This window comes from Argopecten irradians, chromosome 11, assembly GCF_041381155.1.
Source record: "Argopecten irradians isolate NY chromosome 11, Ai_NY, whole genome shotgun sequence".
Classification (NCBI taxonomy): Eukaryota; Metazoa; Mollusca; class Bivalvia; order Pectinida; family Pectinidae; genus Argopecten; species Argopecten irradians.
In genome coordinates, this window is record NC_091144.1 from 36,077,338 (window position 1) to 36,096,950 (window position 19,613).

The 19,613-nt window shown below is 35.0% G+C and overlaps 1 protein-coding gene across 2 annotated transcripts in view; it reads right to left on the bottom strand.

The window, feature by feature from the left end:
- Nucleotides 1–6,622, bottom strand: part of LOC138335427 (uncharacterized) — a 34,308-nt gene extending 27,686 nt beyond the window's left edge. Inside the window, exon 1 of one of the 2 annotated variants that reach the window (XM_069284516.1) lies at nt 5,735–6,622. In XM_069284516.1, the coding sequence (XP_069140617.1) occupies nt 5,735–5,993 (259 nt within the window). In that variant the 5' untranslated portion in view covers nt 5,994–6,622. The remainder of the gene's footprint in view (nt 1–5,734) is intronic. The other variant, XM_069284517.1, reaches the window with a different exon arrangement.
- Nucleotides 6,623–19,613: the final 12,991 nt, after the last annotated feature.

Genomic DNA, 19,613 nt, shown 5'->3' on the forward strand with positions numbered 1-19,613 from the left:
TCTACAATTTCCCTTTACGTGCATTATGCTTTGCAAGGTAATGGAAACATATTATGGAATACGTTAAAGTTTTAAGAGAGGCGGGAAATTGTGCTGGAAAGGCCTATGTGAAACCAAAATGCTGTTACAATTCAGATATTTACTTCAGCAAGTTAACAATTCTTTAACAAATAATGTGTATAAGAAAGAAGACTCACATATGACCTACTGGCCCTCAATTTAGAACAAAAGAGACCTTGCCTAGACTTCGAGTTTCCATCCCAGATGATGAATAGGTTGGATTGTTAAAATGATATATTCTTTAAACACAGTCACATTGTTTTTCTGCACGTATACCAAGTAAGCCACATATCCTCCCCACAATGGAGTAATAAAGTGTTCATATTTTGTCACTAACGTGGTGTGCGTGACGTCCGACAGGAAATGTCGCTAGTTGTGTCTGTGAAAACTATCACCAAATGTGAAAGACATGCGGTCAATATGTTATAAGCTATTTCAAATTAACTGAAAACAGCTGTTAGACCTCTATACGTACGAAATTATATTTAAGTTAGCTGAATTTCTGGTTTTTAAAACCTTATACAAAAAACGTGAAATATAAGTGAATGCTATATCTAAGGTTTATATCAACTTGATAACCCGCGGGTAATTTACTATTTCAATGATTTTTACAAAATCGTAAAAATGCCCTATTTTAGCTTTCGTGGGCATTGCCCCGAGGCGCGTAACACTAGTAACCAGGGAAATATGACTATAAATATCTACTATCATCATACTTAAATATTCTTATTCGTGAATCCTTGCTACAGTGGAGTTCTTGTCCTTTTCATAGTGCTATCTCACTGTAAAGTACTCTGGTTATAGCGATTCATCCTTCAAAGATTTCAGTAGTAAGCTATGTAGAATTGTAAAAAGCTAATCAAGGTATTGACACTTATTGACCTCTGTATATAGAGTATTTTGCCCTACTCATGAATATATATATCTTTGCAGACGCTATGAAAGCACAACATCAATGGAATTCCTTGCGTAATGTATGAAAAAATGGCGGAACCTTTAACATCAGAAGAAATGCTTATGTACAACTGAAACAATAGAAAAACACCATTAAGACAATTGATGTGGTTGTTGTATTTGCATTATAGATATTCATATTCTTACAGTGAAGAGGTTCAGCCAGAAAATGATGCATTGCAGTGAATGCGGTTTCTTTGATTAAGCTATATATGAAATGTCTTTATGCCTAATGGCTTTTGCCTGGTTTGTTCGTTTGATTCCACAAAGACTGGCATCAAAGTAAAATGTGAATTTCGTAAGAGGTCGTAATAGACGTTATACTATTACATCATACAGCTGCTTCATTATTTTAATCTGCCCATGATGCAAAGAAAATAAGGTGTAGAGACACGTATGGCAACAAGCATATGGATGAATGCAACAAATCATTAAAATCCCGAGTTATGAAATGTTGACTTGCGTTCAGATTATACACGAGACGGCGTTGTGAGATCCAAATTTCTTGTCAGAATGAAATTCAGGAATTATAGCTAATCATAACTACACGTCAAATAAATGTTTTTAATTCATTTTTATGCTACGATATTGCTTGTTATTTTAGATATAAAAGAAGTCTCTTAGACATAGTCATACTAGACAGTGCCAACAGTTGAGGTCACAAAGAGCTAGTTCTATGAATTCTGCTTTACAAGGATTTGACATAGATTCGTGGATTTGGACTTAACTGGTTTAACGAGTATACTTCCAATTTATAAGTTAGAACTGAGCTTATGTTTCCGAAGCACATGGTTTATTCTACTTGTGTCTCCGTACAGATCTATGCTTTGCCGTTTACTTTCCAAAGTGGTCTTAAATAGACTTTCTTATAACGGTAATATTGCTATATTGGAATTCATTAAATTTTAACTTTATTGATGATGCACATATATTGTATTCCATTAAGTTGTTATTCTATTGATGGTGGTGTAAACACTGTGGTTAACGAGAGAACAGAACCCCTGTTACGGATTCCCGATGCTACATCACTGTGACGTGACCCTATTGTACTCCTCACCCACTCGGCACATAAATACAGTCTACTCTATAATTTATGCAGATTTCGTGGAAACCTTGAATGGGTGAATTGGTCGTTCTGCTCTATCTGATCTCTAATGCGTTATGGTGGTTTCCATCACATAAACCACTATTTAATTCTACTTCAATTTTTATCTATAGTGTACCGGTTTTAGGACAAAATAATGAGAGACTGAAATTTGGTGAAATTTTGACGGTTAATTCTTATAAATAGAGTCATTCAGGTACGGCCGTCCTCCAATGTTTCAAAAACACCTATGGCGATTGGTGTTAATTTATGTTATTGTGGATATATCTTCTAGTATGTATCGCTCTCTCATTGTCGCTTACTGTCAAAGACACCAAGCAGCACATCTCACCTACCACAATAAAGTGACAACGGCCAAACCAGCCGTCATACTCCCCTATTGCTGACTACTAAGTAAGAAAAGAAACTAATTTAACTAAAAAGAAAAAAGAAAAGAATAATTTTACATATAGTACAGCACGGGTTGTAGAAGGCAACACATATTGAGGAACCCTAGACGAGCTATGAATCAAAAGTTCAATTTCACATGAAAATATGAGGGGTTTGTTGCTTGTTTGATTGATTATTTTAACGTCCTATTAACAGCCAGGGTCATGTAAGGACGGCCTCCCATGTATGCAGTGTGTAGCATGTGTGAGGTTAGAGGTGCGTGTTTCGGGAGACTGCGGTATGATCGTGTTGTGTCTTCTTGTATAGTGGAACTGTTGCCCTTTTTATAGTGTTATATCACTGACTGAAACATGCTGCCAACGACACCAAGCAACACACCGAACCCGGTCACATTGACAAATATCACGATTAAACACATTAAACACTGGTGCACGATGAAGTGGAACAAAAGGTTGTAACTGAATCTAAGTTAAATACAATACAGAGAACGTAACAAAATCTTGAAAAAGTAGGAAGGTCTTACAGTAAGTTGTGAAACGGTAGGACGGTCTGAAAGTAAGTCCTGATACGGTAGGAAGGTATAAAGTAAGTCGTGATACGGTAGGAAGGTCTTAAAATAAGTTTTGATACAGAAGGAAGGTACAAAGTAAGTCGTGATACGAAAGGAAGGTCTTAAAGTTAGTCGTGATATTGTAGGAAGGGCAAAAGTAAGTCGTGATATGGGTAAGGTCTGAATAAGTAAACGATAGGAAGGTCTGAAAGTAAGTGTGATACGGTAGGTCTGAGTAAGTCGTAATATGGAAGGAAGTCTAGGTGAGTTGAAAGTAAGTCGGGATACTGTAGGAAGGTTTGAATGAAAGTAAGTCGTGATACGGTAGGGAGGTCTGAAAGTAAGTCGTAATAGGTAGGAAGGTCTGAAAGTAAGTCGTAATAGGTAGGAAGGTCTGAAAGTAAGTCGTAATAGGTAGGAAGGTCTTAAAGTAAGTCGGGCTACTGTAGGAAGGTCTGAAAGTAAGTCGTGATACGGTAGGGAGGTCTGAAAGTAAGTCGTGATAAGGTATGAAGGTCTGAAAGTAAGTCGTGATACGGTAGGAAGGTCTGAAAGTAAGTCGTGATACGGTAGGAAGGTCTGAAAGTAAGTCGTGATATGGTAGGAAGGTCTGAAAGTAAGTCGTGATATGGTAGGAAGGTCTAAAACATACATAGGGGAAGTAAGTCATGATATTCCTATGTTATTCTGAAAAATAAATAACGATGAAGAACAATCTTAGTATCAAACGCAAGAGTTCTCGATATTAAAGGTATCGTTGCTACGAAAATAAGCCAAATCGATGTATTGAAAAAAATAGCAATAGCTATTTCCTCAGTTATGAAACTGCGCACGTGTCTCAAGCGTGAAAGTTTGACAGGTGCACCTAGTTTATGAATATAACTTCCCAGCAGCTGGTGGAGTCACCCTTCGTACCATGTTAATAACCTGCTTTTTAAACTCAGCATTTCTTACTGCTGTACGCACAGTTGTGGTCTGTGGTGTATTCGTTCCTCTCAGATAGGAAACAAATGATTACCAAACGAAAGAAAAGACATACCGCTGACTTTGCTCTTTAAACAAAAAATTCCGGTTTTGTGGTTACTTGTAAATGACATACATTTTCTTCTTATTTTCAGATAGTATGTAAATGTAGCATGCTCTTGACGTGTTAAATGGTTGTGTAACTGTTGTGTTTTGTCAAAAGGCTTTTAACTTTTGAATTTTGATGCCTTAAAATATTTTCCGATTTTATCATGTATTATCGTACATGTATCAAACGCAAGAACTCTCTCTTTAGCTTTTATTTTTTTTTTAATTTAAATGGTATGATTTGTAAGTATAATGGATCTGAATAAACATAAAGAAGGTTATTCTAAGTGTTTGTTACATTTAGTGATATTTTATAAAAAAAAAGTATCGCGCATCTTTAATAGTATGTATCCACGCTCTGATCATATAAACTGGTCCGAGACACGAAGTGAAGATGTTAGAATAGATAGCACACAATGCATGTCTACATGGATATTATCTAAAAGGGAGAGATGTGACTATTGTATATATGAATACAAAAGTTTTACTTCCTATCAAAAGAGCCCATCAGGGTAACCGACTAGTGACTCTATTTAATTACACATTTTGTGGCTCTCACAAATGTAAATAAACTTATGAAAATATCCAAAATATGACATAAAAGAAATAGATATAATGCTGTAAATAATGGAACAAATCAATAACATATTAATATTAATTATATAGTTTGTGGGTTTTTTTTTTTTTATTTATGATGCAAATTAGTTGTTTTGGTTTTTTTAATGTTACGTAAAACTTGCATAAATTATATTTTTATTATTCGGGAATTTCAATTATAAAAAAGGTATCAGGAATGTGCTTAAATGTTAAATTCCTTTTCGATACTAGATCCGCCCACATACAAAAGTGGTACAGCGGATGTCGTTAACATTCAAAGCACGTTTTCTTACACCATACAAACAACTTACACTGCAATATGCTGCATTCGACATTTAATTTACTACCCGGTTGTTCTGCTGATGCTTATAAAACAGAGATAAACCTAAATTCGCATAGTGTCTAAGGTAATATTAATTCTTTATTAATGATCTCTTGTCGAGTATTTCTAATAGTTTCAGTGTCGTTTATACAACTATTCACAGGGACATGTTTCCAGTCCACGGTCCGGTTATAAGTTATTATTCAGTAACACAACTATACGGACCGATGGATATTGTTTTGTTACGAATCCCTATGACACAAATAACACAAACCCTAACTGACGTCCAAATCCACACAGAGCTGCTATACAATACCTCATAAAATATCATCTACCGTCGGAATCTGTCTATCTAGGTATTAAAAATCTAATTCTCGTGAAAGACGATACATAATTTATGTATTCTGTATACAGGATAGAAGGAAATGACTTCACAATTGCGTATGATTCATAAAGATATGGCAAAAAATAAAACGTGGATTATTTCTTTAATCTAAAATAACCCACAGATACACCAGATGTAGGAAGAAACAAGAAACCATTCAAGATCTCTGATAATGAAATCAAAATAAATGTCTGTTGACGCTATGAATAAAAAAAGAAAACTAAAAAAGCACAAATATGTAAGAAAACATGGAAATTATGATTAAACGAATGATAATATACAAATAATAATTTAACTTACGTCGGCCTTGTCCAAATCGACTACTGGACGTGGCTTCGATGGCACTGACAAATCCAAGCTGACGACATGCCACATTAGCGTCCCGTAAGTCCCAGCTGTAGTCACAGATAGCTCCCCATCTGAACCTGTGATAGACCAGGACTGTCCCCTCGGACGGGGAACTACCCCCCAGGAGCCGTATATCGCCATCCCTGAACCCACTTGATACACCAAGCAACATCCCGTACATACATACGGCTATCATCACTGAATACCCCATGATGATTTTGGTAATATTTTTTTTCCACAAGATTAAATAAATATTCAATATCACCAAAAACTATCCGCTGGTACCGCTCTATGACGAGCTGTTGCTCTCCCGGGAGTGTCTTACCGACTGTCGTCTGCTCATACACTGAAACAATCGCCTCGTCACAGACATTTTGTAAACCCCGGCGCGTGCACCCTCAATTCCTTAAGACTATGAAAGCGCGCGTTATTTGACCCATGTCCATGGCAAAGTTCAATGAAATTTAAAACTTCTGAACTCCCGTAGCGAATGCTTCGTCTGACAAGACAGTCGGTTGTGCTGAGGCTATATCGTCCACTGAGAGATACGCTTGATGAGTTGGTAGTCCACGGTACAACACGCTATGATCACAATCCTAATGGCTTTATACCTTTGGAATACATTGAGAATTTAATAGTTTTAGGTGACGATCTGTTTGTTGGACCTGCATAGCTTTAAAGGGTCTTTATGTAACCGTTACCGACTCACAAATGTCCCGCTAGCATGCGAATCACTTCTCTCCTTGTGAACCATTGAACATTTTGTGTAAATATCCCACTGTACCACTAAGAGATCCAGTCACTTGTTCTGAGGCCCAAAATGACAAAATAGTAAGCATACCTATTACGTCACGTGGCGAGTTATGTATATATGTCGGGAGTGAGGTCATTACACCTACCGTGCGGTGGAAATGAGGCAGGATGTTCACTAGCAATAATGTCTTCACATGCATTCTGCATATAACTTCTTTTTTATTTACTACTAGTCTACCGGAGAATCTGCATCATCTCAAATTTGTCCTAAAGCCTTTCTCAAAACAGGTGTTCGGGGGCGTCAGATGTAGCGAGACTGCACTTATGTTAGCTTCAAGCATGCAATTCTTTAAAGCACGGTTAGCTTCATCCCAAAAATCACAAAATTCAATCGCTGTTTGTTGAATAAGAAAACGCAAATGTGTCACGCAGAAAATATTATTTGCGTTCAGCATCTTCGATTAACCAAGTGTTGCTGTTCACTTCCTGATTTTCCCTTTTAAATGTCATTTTGTATTCATCATTCTCTAGTCGTTAAAGAAATGAAGCTTGACAGACATAAGAAAAACCCTAGCATTACTTATGTTGATGAGTTATGCGTTTCACTACTCCTGGTGTGTATTTTTCTGAGATGAAATATAATGAAATAAATATGAATAAAAGTTACATATATTTTGCTAGACAAATTATATGCATGATAAAATACTTTTTATTGCAATACGTCCTTCCGAACTTGAATGGAACATCAAATGTCATTTATAGGATCACATTTCATTGTACTTAAACGTCAATGAATGGACGAGTAAAAATATATTTGTACAATATGCCGTCGCATTCAGAATCATAAAAGATAAATCTTAAATTGAACCATACTCTTCCAACAAGAATTTTCAGTTAAAATCCAATTGTTTTAATTGCTTATCCTTTTTACTGTTACCCGGTAAAATTAGCAGCAACCTGTTAAATGTTTACAATCTAATGCATTGACTTGCTTAAATCATTGTTATTGTCTCATGCATAAAATCACGTCGGTCGATACATCAGCGCAGTGATAGCTTGGAGAAAAGAAACCTCCAATATTTTTGAAAGTTCTTTTGGTTAGATTGAACTATAAGGACCTAACTTAAATATATCTGTATGCTATAAATATTGCATAAAAAACAATAACACCTCATATCGCAAATAAAAATATCATTAGCAACAAGAAAAGATCATTCATCCCGAAGTTTTTGACTACAGTAAAGATTCAAACAATCGACTCCTGTTGCTGATTCTTTTTCCATCAGATTAAAAAAGAGTGACAAATCAATACAGTAAAAACGCTCATGGTTATAACATAGTACATTTCATTCCCCGTTGTTGTACCTAAATATCTGTAATTCATGTTTGCAGAACTATGTTTAAATCGAAGTAACCAGTTTCGTTGGTCCCCCGAGGTTCGTTATAACTATATTAACTGTAATATTTATTCATTTTTGTATGTCAATAATGGAAAATCTTCAATGAAGACTATTATATTTGACGTAATTTTGGACTTGGATGAAGTTCATTTAGCAAAAAATAATACTGGTTTTTTACGGGTTACAGATATTGTAGAAAAAGTAAACAGTTTTGAATGTTTGTATACATGTAAGCAATTATTATAGCTGCAGGGCCTATATTCACGAACATTCTTTAACAATAAAGAATACATTAACTTAAAAATTCCACATAGAAAAGCATCACAACGTTTAAATGTAACAATCTGAGATAAAGTATTCTAAAATTGAGGAGTGTTCGTTAAACTGGGATTACATTGTGTAAAGAAAGTTATTGCGTTATGAATATCATATGCATGTTAATATAGATTTTAATAATGACTAGAACCTGAATAATGTTTAAAGGTCACTGCAGAGTGATATAAAAACAAAGTCAATACGACAAGGAAGTGGAAAGAAAATGGACAGCCAAAACTAAGCCGCTGATCTTACGCAAAAGGAAGCAACCCTGGAGCAAAAGCTGCCTTCTATTATCGAGAACAAACATTATCATATACCGTCGTTTCCTTCAAATAGCGGTGACATTGGTGATGGTAATTGAATATATACGTAATGCATAAGGAAGTTCGATGCTTCATAACAAGATAGGCCGGTGGTATATATAAATAATATGACCCCTCAACACTGTCTGCATCGTGCTAATTAGTACGTGGTAGTCACCACAGACATGTCGTTGAAATGTGCCTGAGCACGGCATGCTGAGAGTTAAGGATAATTATCTGGGCGGGGCTGGTGACAGTCGCTGCTACAAGGATCTAACATTTGACTCTTGTTATTCTCAACGCTCTGTTATATAACATACACTTACTGTACATATATACCGATAATGCACCGCTTGAACCGGAAACGATGGGAAGCATGTGTTTACTGGTGACATGCGCGAATTATCGCATATTCACTACTGTGTATTCTTCGTAGACAGGCCTTGTCGATGTGTGATGACGCTGATGCATATATTGAATAACATCCAGCCATGTCATAATATTGGAAGACACATGACTCATTAAAGAATTTGATACGCCAATCGTCTAACTGCTCGTGGCATGCAAAATTATTGAACTTGTTTAATACATTTCATAATACATAGTCACTCGTGTAAAAATGTTTGACTGTCTCATTGACGAATACGAAACTCACATAAATTAGGACATTCGGAAAGTATTATGCATAATGCATAATGTGTATCCAATCATTCTACATATTTATGTAAAACATTTAAGGTTTGATGCAATATTGCTATTTCATACTTGCTACCACAGTCTCCCAAAACACACACATGCACTCCATACATACTAGACACCACATCAATGGGAGGCCGTCCTTACATGACCCCGGCTGTTAAGTATAGGAGAAACACTGAAAACTGTGGAATAATCAAGATAATGAATTGTTCGAGGCCCGTAAGGGCCGATAATTATTATTACTTAAAACATGGCACAGAATGTCAATGGTACTCTCCACTATTACACTGGGTATTGTTTAACTATTCCACAGCTCCAGGTAAACCTTACTACCTATTTAAACCTTGAGACCTATTCATGATTCATTTATTTACCTCAGTCGGAGAACAAGAATGACGATTTGCATGATTTATTTGAAAGATCCATGCACAGGTTTTATATAGTACTCACACTGAAACATTTACTCAGTTTAGGTTTTACTGTTGAACTTGGAGGACCATAAATATGTAGCTCTGTATATGCAGTAGTGATGATTTTTGGATATAAATTTGAAGTAATTTACGACTGGTCGCCCGTTGTAAGTATATTGTGACCGGGTGGGGTGTGTTGCTTGGTGTCTTCGACGGCATTCTGCAGTAATATAGCACTGTAAAAAGGGCAACAGTTCCACTATACAAATAGACACAACACGCACCTTTCACAACATACACGCAACACACCATACACGGGAGGCCGCCCTTACATGACCAAAGCTGTTAATAGGACATTAATGAATCAAACAAACAATGAAAATAAGTTTTAAAATACATCACGTCACAACAACGTTGACAAGTACATGGGTTAATCTTTAATCCATTTCTCGGAGGATTTAATTTTGTATTTCTGATTACATGCTGCTAAGCTATGTTCATCTGAGTCACTATATTCACCTTCAACTGTGGAATAGTTACCTTTTCCCGTGGAATAGTTCACAAACTATTCCACAGCAAAAGGTAACTATTCCACAGTAGTAAGTGATAATAGTAGACATTGCTCCGACTATACCTCAAGCTATAACAATAGATGACATCACAGCCATGTTTGAATAGGACGTTAATTTAATCAAACAAACAAACAATAGAAAAAATAATTTGACATAATCTACAGCAGTGTGTTAACACCTACAACGCCTATCATTGGTTATCTCCGACCTTCCTTGATTTCTATTGGGTGCATATATATGACTTTTGATTTCGGACTTATTTTCTTTTAATTTCATTGACAAAAGGTAATTACTTCTTTAAAATATAAATAACAGAATAGATGTTATCTATTCAAACACTTTATTTCGAAGCTTAAAGATATACAATGTACATAACGTTTGATGTATTATATAGTGCTATAGCTTCCATGATAGTAGAGTGAACAACTGATCACCACACGGTGATTTCATTTCTCGAGTTAGACTTAAAGAATTCACTGTAAAGTTGAATTATTTAAGTCAAACTCGAGATATTAAATCATCATGGAAAAAGTTATTAGGCATGAAAACGCGAATATAAATTAGTTTACATTATAAAAACTCAAACTTAAGCTATAATGTGATGTCGAAATATTATGGACACTATTGTTTCAGAAAACACGTTTAAATAATTCGTAGTGATGGTTTATGACAAAACATGAACCTCGATGTGTATTCTGAATGTTAATGACAAGAAAGCATGAAAGAAGCACCAATACAAAGCTTCAGATTGGAACTTAACAACAACAAAAAAAATTTGAAGATGGATACTTTTTACAGTTAGCAGACACAAATATTAAAAAAATGGTGAATCTTGAAATCCGGATAGTTTTTCCATTACATTCACTGGAGGATATAACGTATTTATATTAATAATTCAAACAGTGTGCATCGCGTCAAATCAATAGCTATATGCAGCCAAGCCGAACAACAACCCTACTACTTAACTGCTCGGGGTCAGTTACCCCAACATTCCTTCATGGCGAACGCAAAGTTTCCGAAATCTCAAGGAGCGGTTTATGTTGCGATTAGGCCTACAGTATCTTGTGGATATCGAAAGCTATTAAAACTCAACACATAAACGTCAAACATGTAGCCATATCTTACACAAACGAGGAATAATTACGGACAAAAAAATCTGCGTCTAGACATTAAAATGGAGTGTGGGCGTGGGCACCTGATCACGTGATTGAAGAATTATAGAGGATTTTCCAACGACTGCGTTTGAATATCTTTTTTTTATCAAAGATCTGTTTTATCTTAAAAGATTGATTCGCACGGATATTATTCTGATTTCCACTTTTTAAGAGTTTTTTCTCTTTCTTTGATTTGATTATGGGTTTGTACTTTTGAGAAAAATGACATTTTAAACCATTTTCAAGCACCTTTAATATTTTCACACCTAACATTTGCCTGTATGTAATCTACACAAACTGTTGACATCGATCAAACATGGAAACTTAAACCACACGTAGACAAACTTCTTACTCATTTCTTTAATTCTCATATGAAATAAAAACAAGTCTGTTGGAATACTATATTACATTTGTTCAAACTTCATAATGAAACTGATACTATCAGAAACATGGGAATATGCTACAAGTTGACTGAAAGTTCATATCCGATTTGATACACATCTTTTTACCTGTGACTTTTGGTACAAAGTGTGCGGTCCTCCCTATTGGCACTGGTCCTGCAGCTTTGATGTAGCGATAACAACACCATGGTACAAAACGTTCTGGATTTCTATCAGTTTGTAACTGAATCTAGCCGAGGTTAATGAAACAGGTACAAGATGAATTTCTGGGGTTATACATTGTGTTCAGATCGTGTTATCGTAATATTCCTATAAACAGATATCCTTGTACTTATCTTGACTTCGAGATAGACAAATTCTTAACGTGGCATAAATATAACTTACTAATAAATCACTGTCAAAAAGGATTAATGTTTTGCGTGCCTTGTAGGTTGTGTATCAAGCTCATTATAACACGTTATGCACCTCATGCCAAACTTCCTTGTAACGAGCATTTCCATTGGATTAAAATTACCTTATCCTCTCATAACGTAAAAAATGACGTCATCGTCTGTAACGCCGTTTCTGATGACTGCAACAGTGTTGCAATTATTTCATTGGAAAAAAAAGAGTCTCTAAAAGATTCATGGGATAAGATTGAATTAATAGGATTTACATGGATATAATGTTATATGTTATGGAGCTATAACACAAAATTACTAAGAATTATTACTTATATATGCCAAGCGTAATTAAGTTTTTCTCTTGCCTATTTATCGATAAACATGACTATCGATAAACATCGTCATTTTTATGGCCTTTTGATTATAAAGGTACCTACCAAAGCTTTAACAAATTGAAAACTGTGATGGCTATGTGGTTACGATGTTCTGAACTGTAACTATCAGCCCTTCATAGTTTGGCCGAGTTTGTTTTAAAAGTGATTGTAAATAGTCTACCACTTGTGCTCCACCTCTGATTTCTGTTGGCTAATGATTAATGTGTCTGATCTTCACCAACTATCCTTATTTGAATTTATATAATAAGGTGGTTAAAGTGTGTGATACAAATAGTACCTAGTAGTTTATTAATCAGAGCCAAACACTGATAAATAATACCTAGGGTTTTGCACAATAACGAATTTTCAGTCCTTACTACAATAATATCTGTATTTCGTTAAATATGTCTTATCTTTGTGATTAAGATTACAGGTATTTCCTTTTAATCTTAATTTTCAGATCTTCTAACCCCGCATATAGAACTACACTTTGCTGAACAGTTACCGACCTCCATGCACGATATAGTTTGGCCTATGTCTCTATAAGTCAAAAAACATTAGAAATACTATCAAGTATTGGAAATTAATACTATTTGCACTTTGTAACTAGGTATCATCCTAATACAAAATGCCGGATGGATTTTGAAATCAGCTCAGGAGTGTACTCAAAGAACAATAGTCCGGTTTAATATTTAATACCTGGCTTACGACACTAGAGTAAAGATATGTCTGAACGAACCGCGGGAGATGTGTTGTATAATCCGGGTGTTACGGCAATATGACAGATGATAGCGGTGAGTGGACGATGATGTTATTGCACGGTGTAAATATCCAATGCCATCTTAACACCATTTTTGTTTCATTTAGCTCCAGAATTAGGTAAATATGCAATTTTGCAAATATTTTAAAACATATTAAAAGGTATTTCTTGCAGGAAATTCAGCGAACATCAATTTGATTATATTGTGTTAACAACATGTTTGAAACATAATTGTTTACGGCGCATAAGACATATACAACTGCTATTTTAACGACATAATTGTTACGGCGATAAGACATATACAACTGCTATTTTAACGATAATGAATGCTGAAATTTAAAACAAAATATATATATAGCATGTGAAAAAAACATATATATATATATATGTACAATATATCATGTGAAACAAAATTCGGGAAAAGCCCATGTGATGAAACCAAATTTAAAGTATACAAGTGTTTTTTTTTTGTTTTTTTTTGCTGAAAATAATGAAACTGTCAACGTTCCCAAAAGGCAAAACAATTTATCGAAGTCCGTCACCTTTGCTGAAATTATCTCTATTTATTACAAAGTAAAATGCAAAAAATACTTACGTATGCGTTAAAATCGCGTCACTGACCTATTTAAGAAGTTTCTTCTATTTACATGCAGAATCTCTTTAATTTTCTAACTGTTGTTTTTCTCTACGCAAATGGCGTGATGAATATTTTTAGCGTGATAGTGTTTATGTATTTGTAAACCGCGGTGTTTACTCTAAACCTTGGTGTGACATTATTCATTAACATTTACAGATTTATGAAATGTCTAAGTAATACAAAAAGACATAAATCATGGTTTTAAATGCAAATGATTAACTCAAGAGAAAACGACAAAAATTACACAAGGTATGATGAAATGGATTTCAGAAAATGAACACTAACGTAATTGTTTAAATCGTGAAATATTACCCATTGTATTAATACAGATACCATTGTTGTGAAGTGAGATCGTCTTAGTTGTTATCTTGTCATCTACATTTAATACCAGATATGAAAGGACATTAGTAGAGCTATATCACGCTACTAGCGGCCATGTCTGCGTGCTGCACGCTATATTATCCCAAGAAAGACTAAAAGTAATAGGACAGTCATGGCCAAGGCAGTCTTCTTTTTTACAAGTTTCAAGGGTTGGGCCGCTGGGTTCATTTCTCTGACAACAGGCAGTCTTAAGGTATGCATGAGATTATTAAGATTTTCGTATTTCCAACATCCATAAATACTTTAATACGTTTTTACACTTACGGAACCCTTTACATTCAAATAACAGTATTTGTTATTTAGAAAAGTCCCACGCTTTTTAAACTGTTAGGTACAGGATTTGAAGTCGAGTGCAGGGGAAACTTCGTCCTATGAATATAATTTCTTTCGATTACTTACAACATTCCCATACATGTACTTAAACATTTATTCACAATCAATGAATCCTTTATAATCACATAGTTTAATATTTAGAAACATCCCACGTGTTGAAAATAGTTTGGTGTAAGATATGAAGTCGTCAGCAGGAAAAAACTTCATCCTATGAATAAGAATTCCCTACGCTTACTCAGAGCATTCCTATACTTCATTTATAATCACATATAACAGTGTTTGTATTTAGTAAATTCTCATGCTTTTCAAACAGTTTAGATATGTAAGATAAGATTATGAACTCGAAAGTACTTCCTTCATTTACAAGGTCAAGACTGTGGTCGCTGTGGCACAGCGGATAATAAAAATAGTGTTCTTAAAATATAGGCAGCTCCCAGGCGTTATAGATACAGCTAGAGTAGTTAGATTGGCCAATAGACTATGGTATTGATGAGATATTTTCTCTGCAGAATTCTAATACTAGATTATTATTAAGTTTGAAGCTAGAACAAAACTTAGCTATAAGAAGATATCGCTCAAATTGGCATTTTTTGACTTAAAATAAACATGTCATACTCCATGATATTATTATTTCAATTATATTTGCTCTTAGGACTTTGTTTTGTTTTTAATTTTCTATGAACAACTGGCTGTGGTAAGTGCATGTTTATGAGAAACTGCGGCATGTTTCTATTAATAATAGTGGTATTGTATCTAACTGAAGCATACAACCAAAGACACCTAACAGCTCATCCCACTCGTTCACATTATACAGGCGAACCAGTCGTCCCACTCCCGATATGCAGAACGTTGAGTAGGAGCTGAAACTACCATTTTGATATTCTATGGTGTGTTAGGTGAATATGAATATGTTGTGTTTGGCCAGGGGAATATTTATGCTGAGTTCGGCCAGGGGAATACCATAGAAATTTATGTATAAGACCTCCCCCATGTGGACGAACATTCGACTATGGAAATCATTAACATTGATATGGATCATGTTTGGATTAGACAATGACGAAATAATGGAGTAGTTCCTGCTTAAAATAAGGTACCATAGGTTACCATGGATTCAAATGATTGGTAGAACGGGTATTAGTTTGCCATTGACTTACAAGTCTAGTTCCCACAAAAACTAAATTGCATCTAACCCATCAGCTCTGAAACAATGATGTTGAATGGATCGAATGACTTCCGTCTGTTAACTGTCTGTGACCTTGACCCAAACCGATATCTGAATTAAGTAGTGGCCGGGAATAGAAACACGATAACCCTTAAATACCACTGGACCAACGCTGGAAACGAAATCCCTCTGATTGGCTGGGAACTGAAAAATGTGTGGTTTATGGCTACAAAGACACGATCTTATATATTACTTAAAATAGACACCAAATGTTTGTCTATTGTGTCGTTAATTCATTTTTGTACGATACTCTTTCAGTCTTTCCTAGAATGTATTGTGATGATGAAAATATTATACAAAATGAGTCATTAACAAAAGAACGGGTTTAATTGTTAAGCTACAATACAATTCAAGCGATCGATTTTTTCTAATTTATGCCAAAAATATCATAACAATTATACTTACATGTATTCACAACAAATCGAAATTGTGGCAATTATATGGTATCGCAAATTAATGCCACGATCAATAGAATTATATAAATACGAACAAACAGTAACCGTTAAATATCCACCGGGTTCCAATCAAGCTATAGCTAACTGACTGAACATTTTTTTCTGGAAATTCCGTTTGCCAGTGACGAGACGAAGAAAGGCCTGTATTGCCGCTTTCTAAATATATTATTACAATTTGCATCTTACAAATAGTTCAATTATCTTAACGGTGTGATTTTGTACCTGCTTTCGTAAGTGTTTGCAAAAAATTGGATACTCGCCAAAGTAAGACATATTTTTGGTTCCCTCTCCAGAGTTAATGAGTCGTTTTAAAGTGAAGTTAATACTTCTGCTTAGCACGCAGGATACAGTGAGGCGAAAAGATATTACCTAGCTGGTGTCAGTGCATCTCAATATGGCAGCAATGAGATCATACAGTATAGAACTGTAGCAAAACGTTTGTTAGTAAGACGTTCGCCAAACCATTGGTGGAAAAGTTCGACTCTACGTGTTGATCTAAGTTAAGATATTGGTTAAAACTTTCTGGATCTAGGTAAAGATTTGCTGGATCTTTGTAAGGATCTTGTTTATGGTCTTGTATAGAATTTGCTAAATTTTGTTTGTGTTTGGCTATGGAAGATATATCCACTACACACGTTGAACACCACATACATGGACGGCCGTCCACACATGACCTTAGCTGTTAATAAGACGTAATTTATCCAAACAAACAAATAACTCAAATTCAAATTCATTTGCACACATATTTATACAAATATAAGTGGCATATAATGTGGCATTTGACCTAATGCTTTTTAAATACAATGGACATTCATGAGCTGCGTTCATGTTTTGAACCAAAATCCCCTGCCAATGCTGATATTGAAAACTGGAGGGTCATTTGTAGAGAGTAATACAACATAACAGCACCCCAAGGTCGGTCAACACAGTCTAGATAATAGGGTTAACTGTAGAGTAGAACCTTTATTATCACTACGTACATTGGATAAGAGAATCTGACAACATCCCATTAATGGTCACGTTCTGGTGACCTTTCGAAATGGCCAATCAAATTGCTGCTGCCAGAATCTTGACTGGGGACGAATTAGTTTGAAAAAACTCTCGTGTTTGTAGTCATCTCGCCCAGAGATCACAACAAAGCTAAATATTTATGTATAGTGGGACGAAATGGCGTTTACAATTGATACAGAAAGTTGTAGAAAATGCATTTGATCTGAAGTACACGTGGTATACAGATCACCCGAGCATGACCCCTTATGGGTTCTTCTATTGAAGGTTAGAAGGATCTCTCTACTTTTGATTATCAAAATTTTCATAATGGTTACCATAATGTTTTACACAGTGGATATGCAATTCAACTTCATATACATTGTTTCATCAATTTTTACTCATTTATCCCAGAAATTTCATATTTGCAATTGACTGGTCTAGCGTTTGATTTAGAAGAGTCTAAATGCGTCTTCAGCAAATTTCAAATTATAAATATTCAGTCTGTACAGACGTTAGATTACCTTTTTTATTCCTCAGTCTTTACACCAGATAATATGTGAGACTTTGAAATAGTTTGACTTATATTGGATGATGGTAAATCAACATAAAGGATTCCATTTTGTGGATATGACCGTAGGTACGTTTATAGTGCGTTTCTGTGAAAACGTGTAAACACAATCTCAACCTTCATATGATATTAAACTTATAATAATATAGAATATTAAAACGAATACTTTGCATTATTCATACATTCGTCTTATCTGATTTAGACACAGACTGGCCTCGTTTTAGCTACAATGACGTAACCGGTGGACTTCATTGTTAAAGAACGTCAATTTCAAGTCACGAAATTGCACGACCATTATCATTTCCTTTTTACACCCGAGTGTGACTGCCAAGAAATAAAGCGAGACCTGAGGATACTTGATCCCGTTTTTGTTTTTATGAACAGACGACTGGCTGTTTTGAGTTAATCTTGTTCTGGCGCTCAAGTTGAGCCATCAAACATTTTAATCAAAGATTATCATGCAATAAAAACATCCGTACTCCCGACACCGTTATCCTGATCTAACTGTTACACACTTCTGTTTCGAACTTTGACCTTTCGTTATTCATTAGGCTAATAAAATCTTTGCTGACTTTAAAAACAAGTATAATCTTCTTTCTTGGTGCGATTTACTTTCTGTGTATCTATAAAGCGTTTTGTTCCATATTTTAATCTATCGAAATACCTCACTGCAGATATTTTCATTGACTTGTAAACTCTGTGTCGACTCTTTATCAATTAATCAAATGACTTATAACTGACCTTCTGATTCTTTCAATCTTTAAATTGTTTGATGAATAGAATTAAATTGTTTTAACTCGTTATGCTGACCTCTCCGAACAAAACCATTTGTCCAGCACAAACGATATAAAAAGATAAAAACTCCACATTCAATGAACACAGATCACCCCGTTTATAAATCACAGAGTCAATTCTTTGATCACGTGATATGATGATCACACAGTTAGCAATCAGACACAGGGATTTGTTATAAAACACATTCTGGACATAGTTAGAATTAGATTCAATCGTATATGGAGTGATGACTCGACACGTATATGTCAAAATAGGGCCATCTCAAGTTTTACGTTCGAAATCATGATTGTGCGCGCCTATGTTCAAACCAGAATATTGAATATGAATATAGGTACAGATGTAGCAATCAGGCACAGTGAGTGGTCATTCACTCATTCTGAACATATTTAGAACTATATTTAACCTTATACAAGTATACATCAAGACAAAGGCAACTCAAGTTTAACCTTAAAACCATGATAACGCATATGTTAAAACAAAAATATTGATTTTTTCCCCCATATAATTCATGAAAAATGAACTTTTGTACTTTCTCAACTGTCAAAGTTTCTGGAATGTCGTTTGTCGTATTTGAAGTCTAGATATGACTCTTATCATGCATCTGTTTGTAACAAGAGTATAAAGATAATCCGATTTTTCAACATGACCAAGACTGTTCTTCTCTAAACGAAACCGCCCAAAATTGGGCAAATTCCCAATTGGAGATTACAGTGCTTTATTGAAAACAAAATGCGTGTTTATAAAATTTGATGTTCGTAACGTCGCCACAACTGCTCTTGGCCATGAATCACGAGAAAGCAGTCTCTTCTGCCTTATGGGAGAAGGTCAACGCCCTTAATCAATTTCATTAAAACGTCTGGCCAAACTCTTTATCATTAAGAAGATGTTTAAACTTTTAATTTGGCAAAAGAAATCCTTTCATCT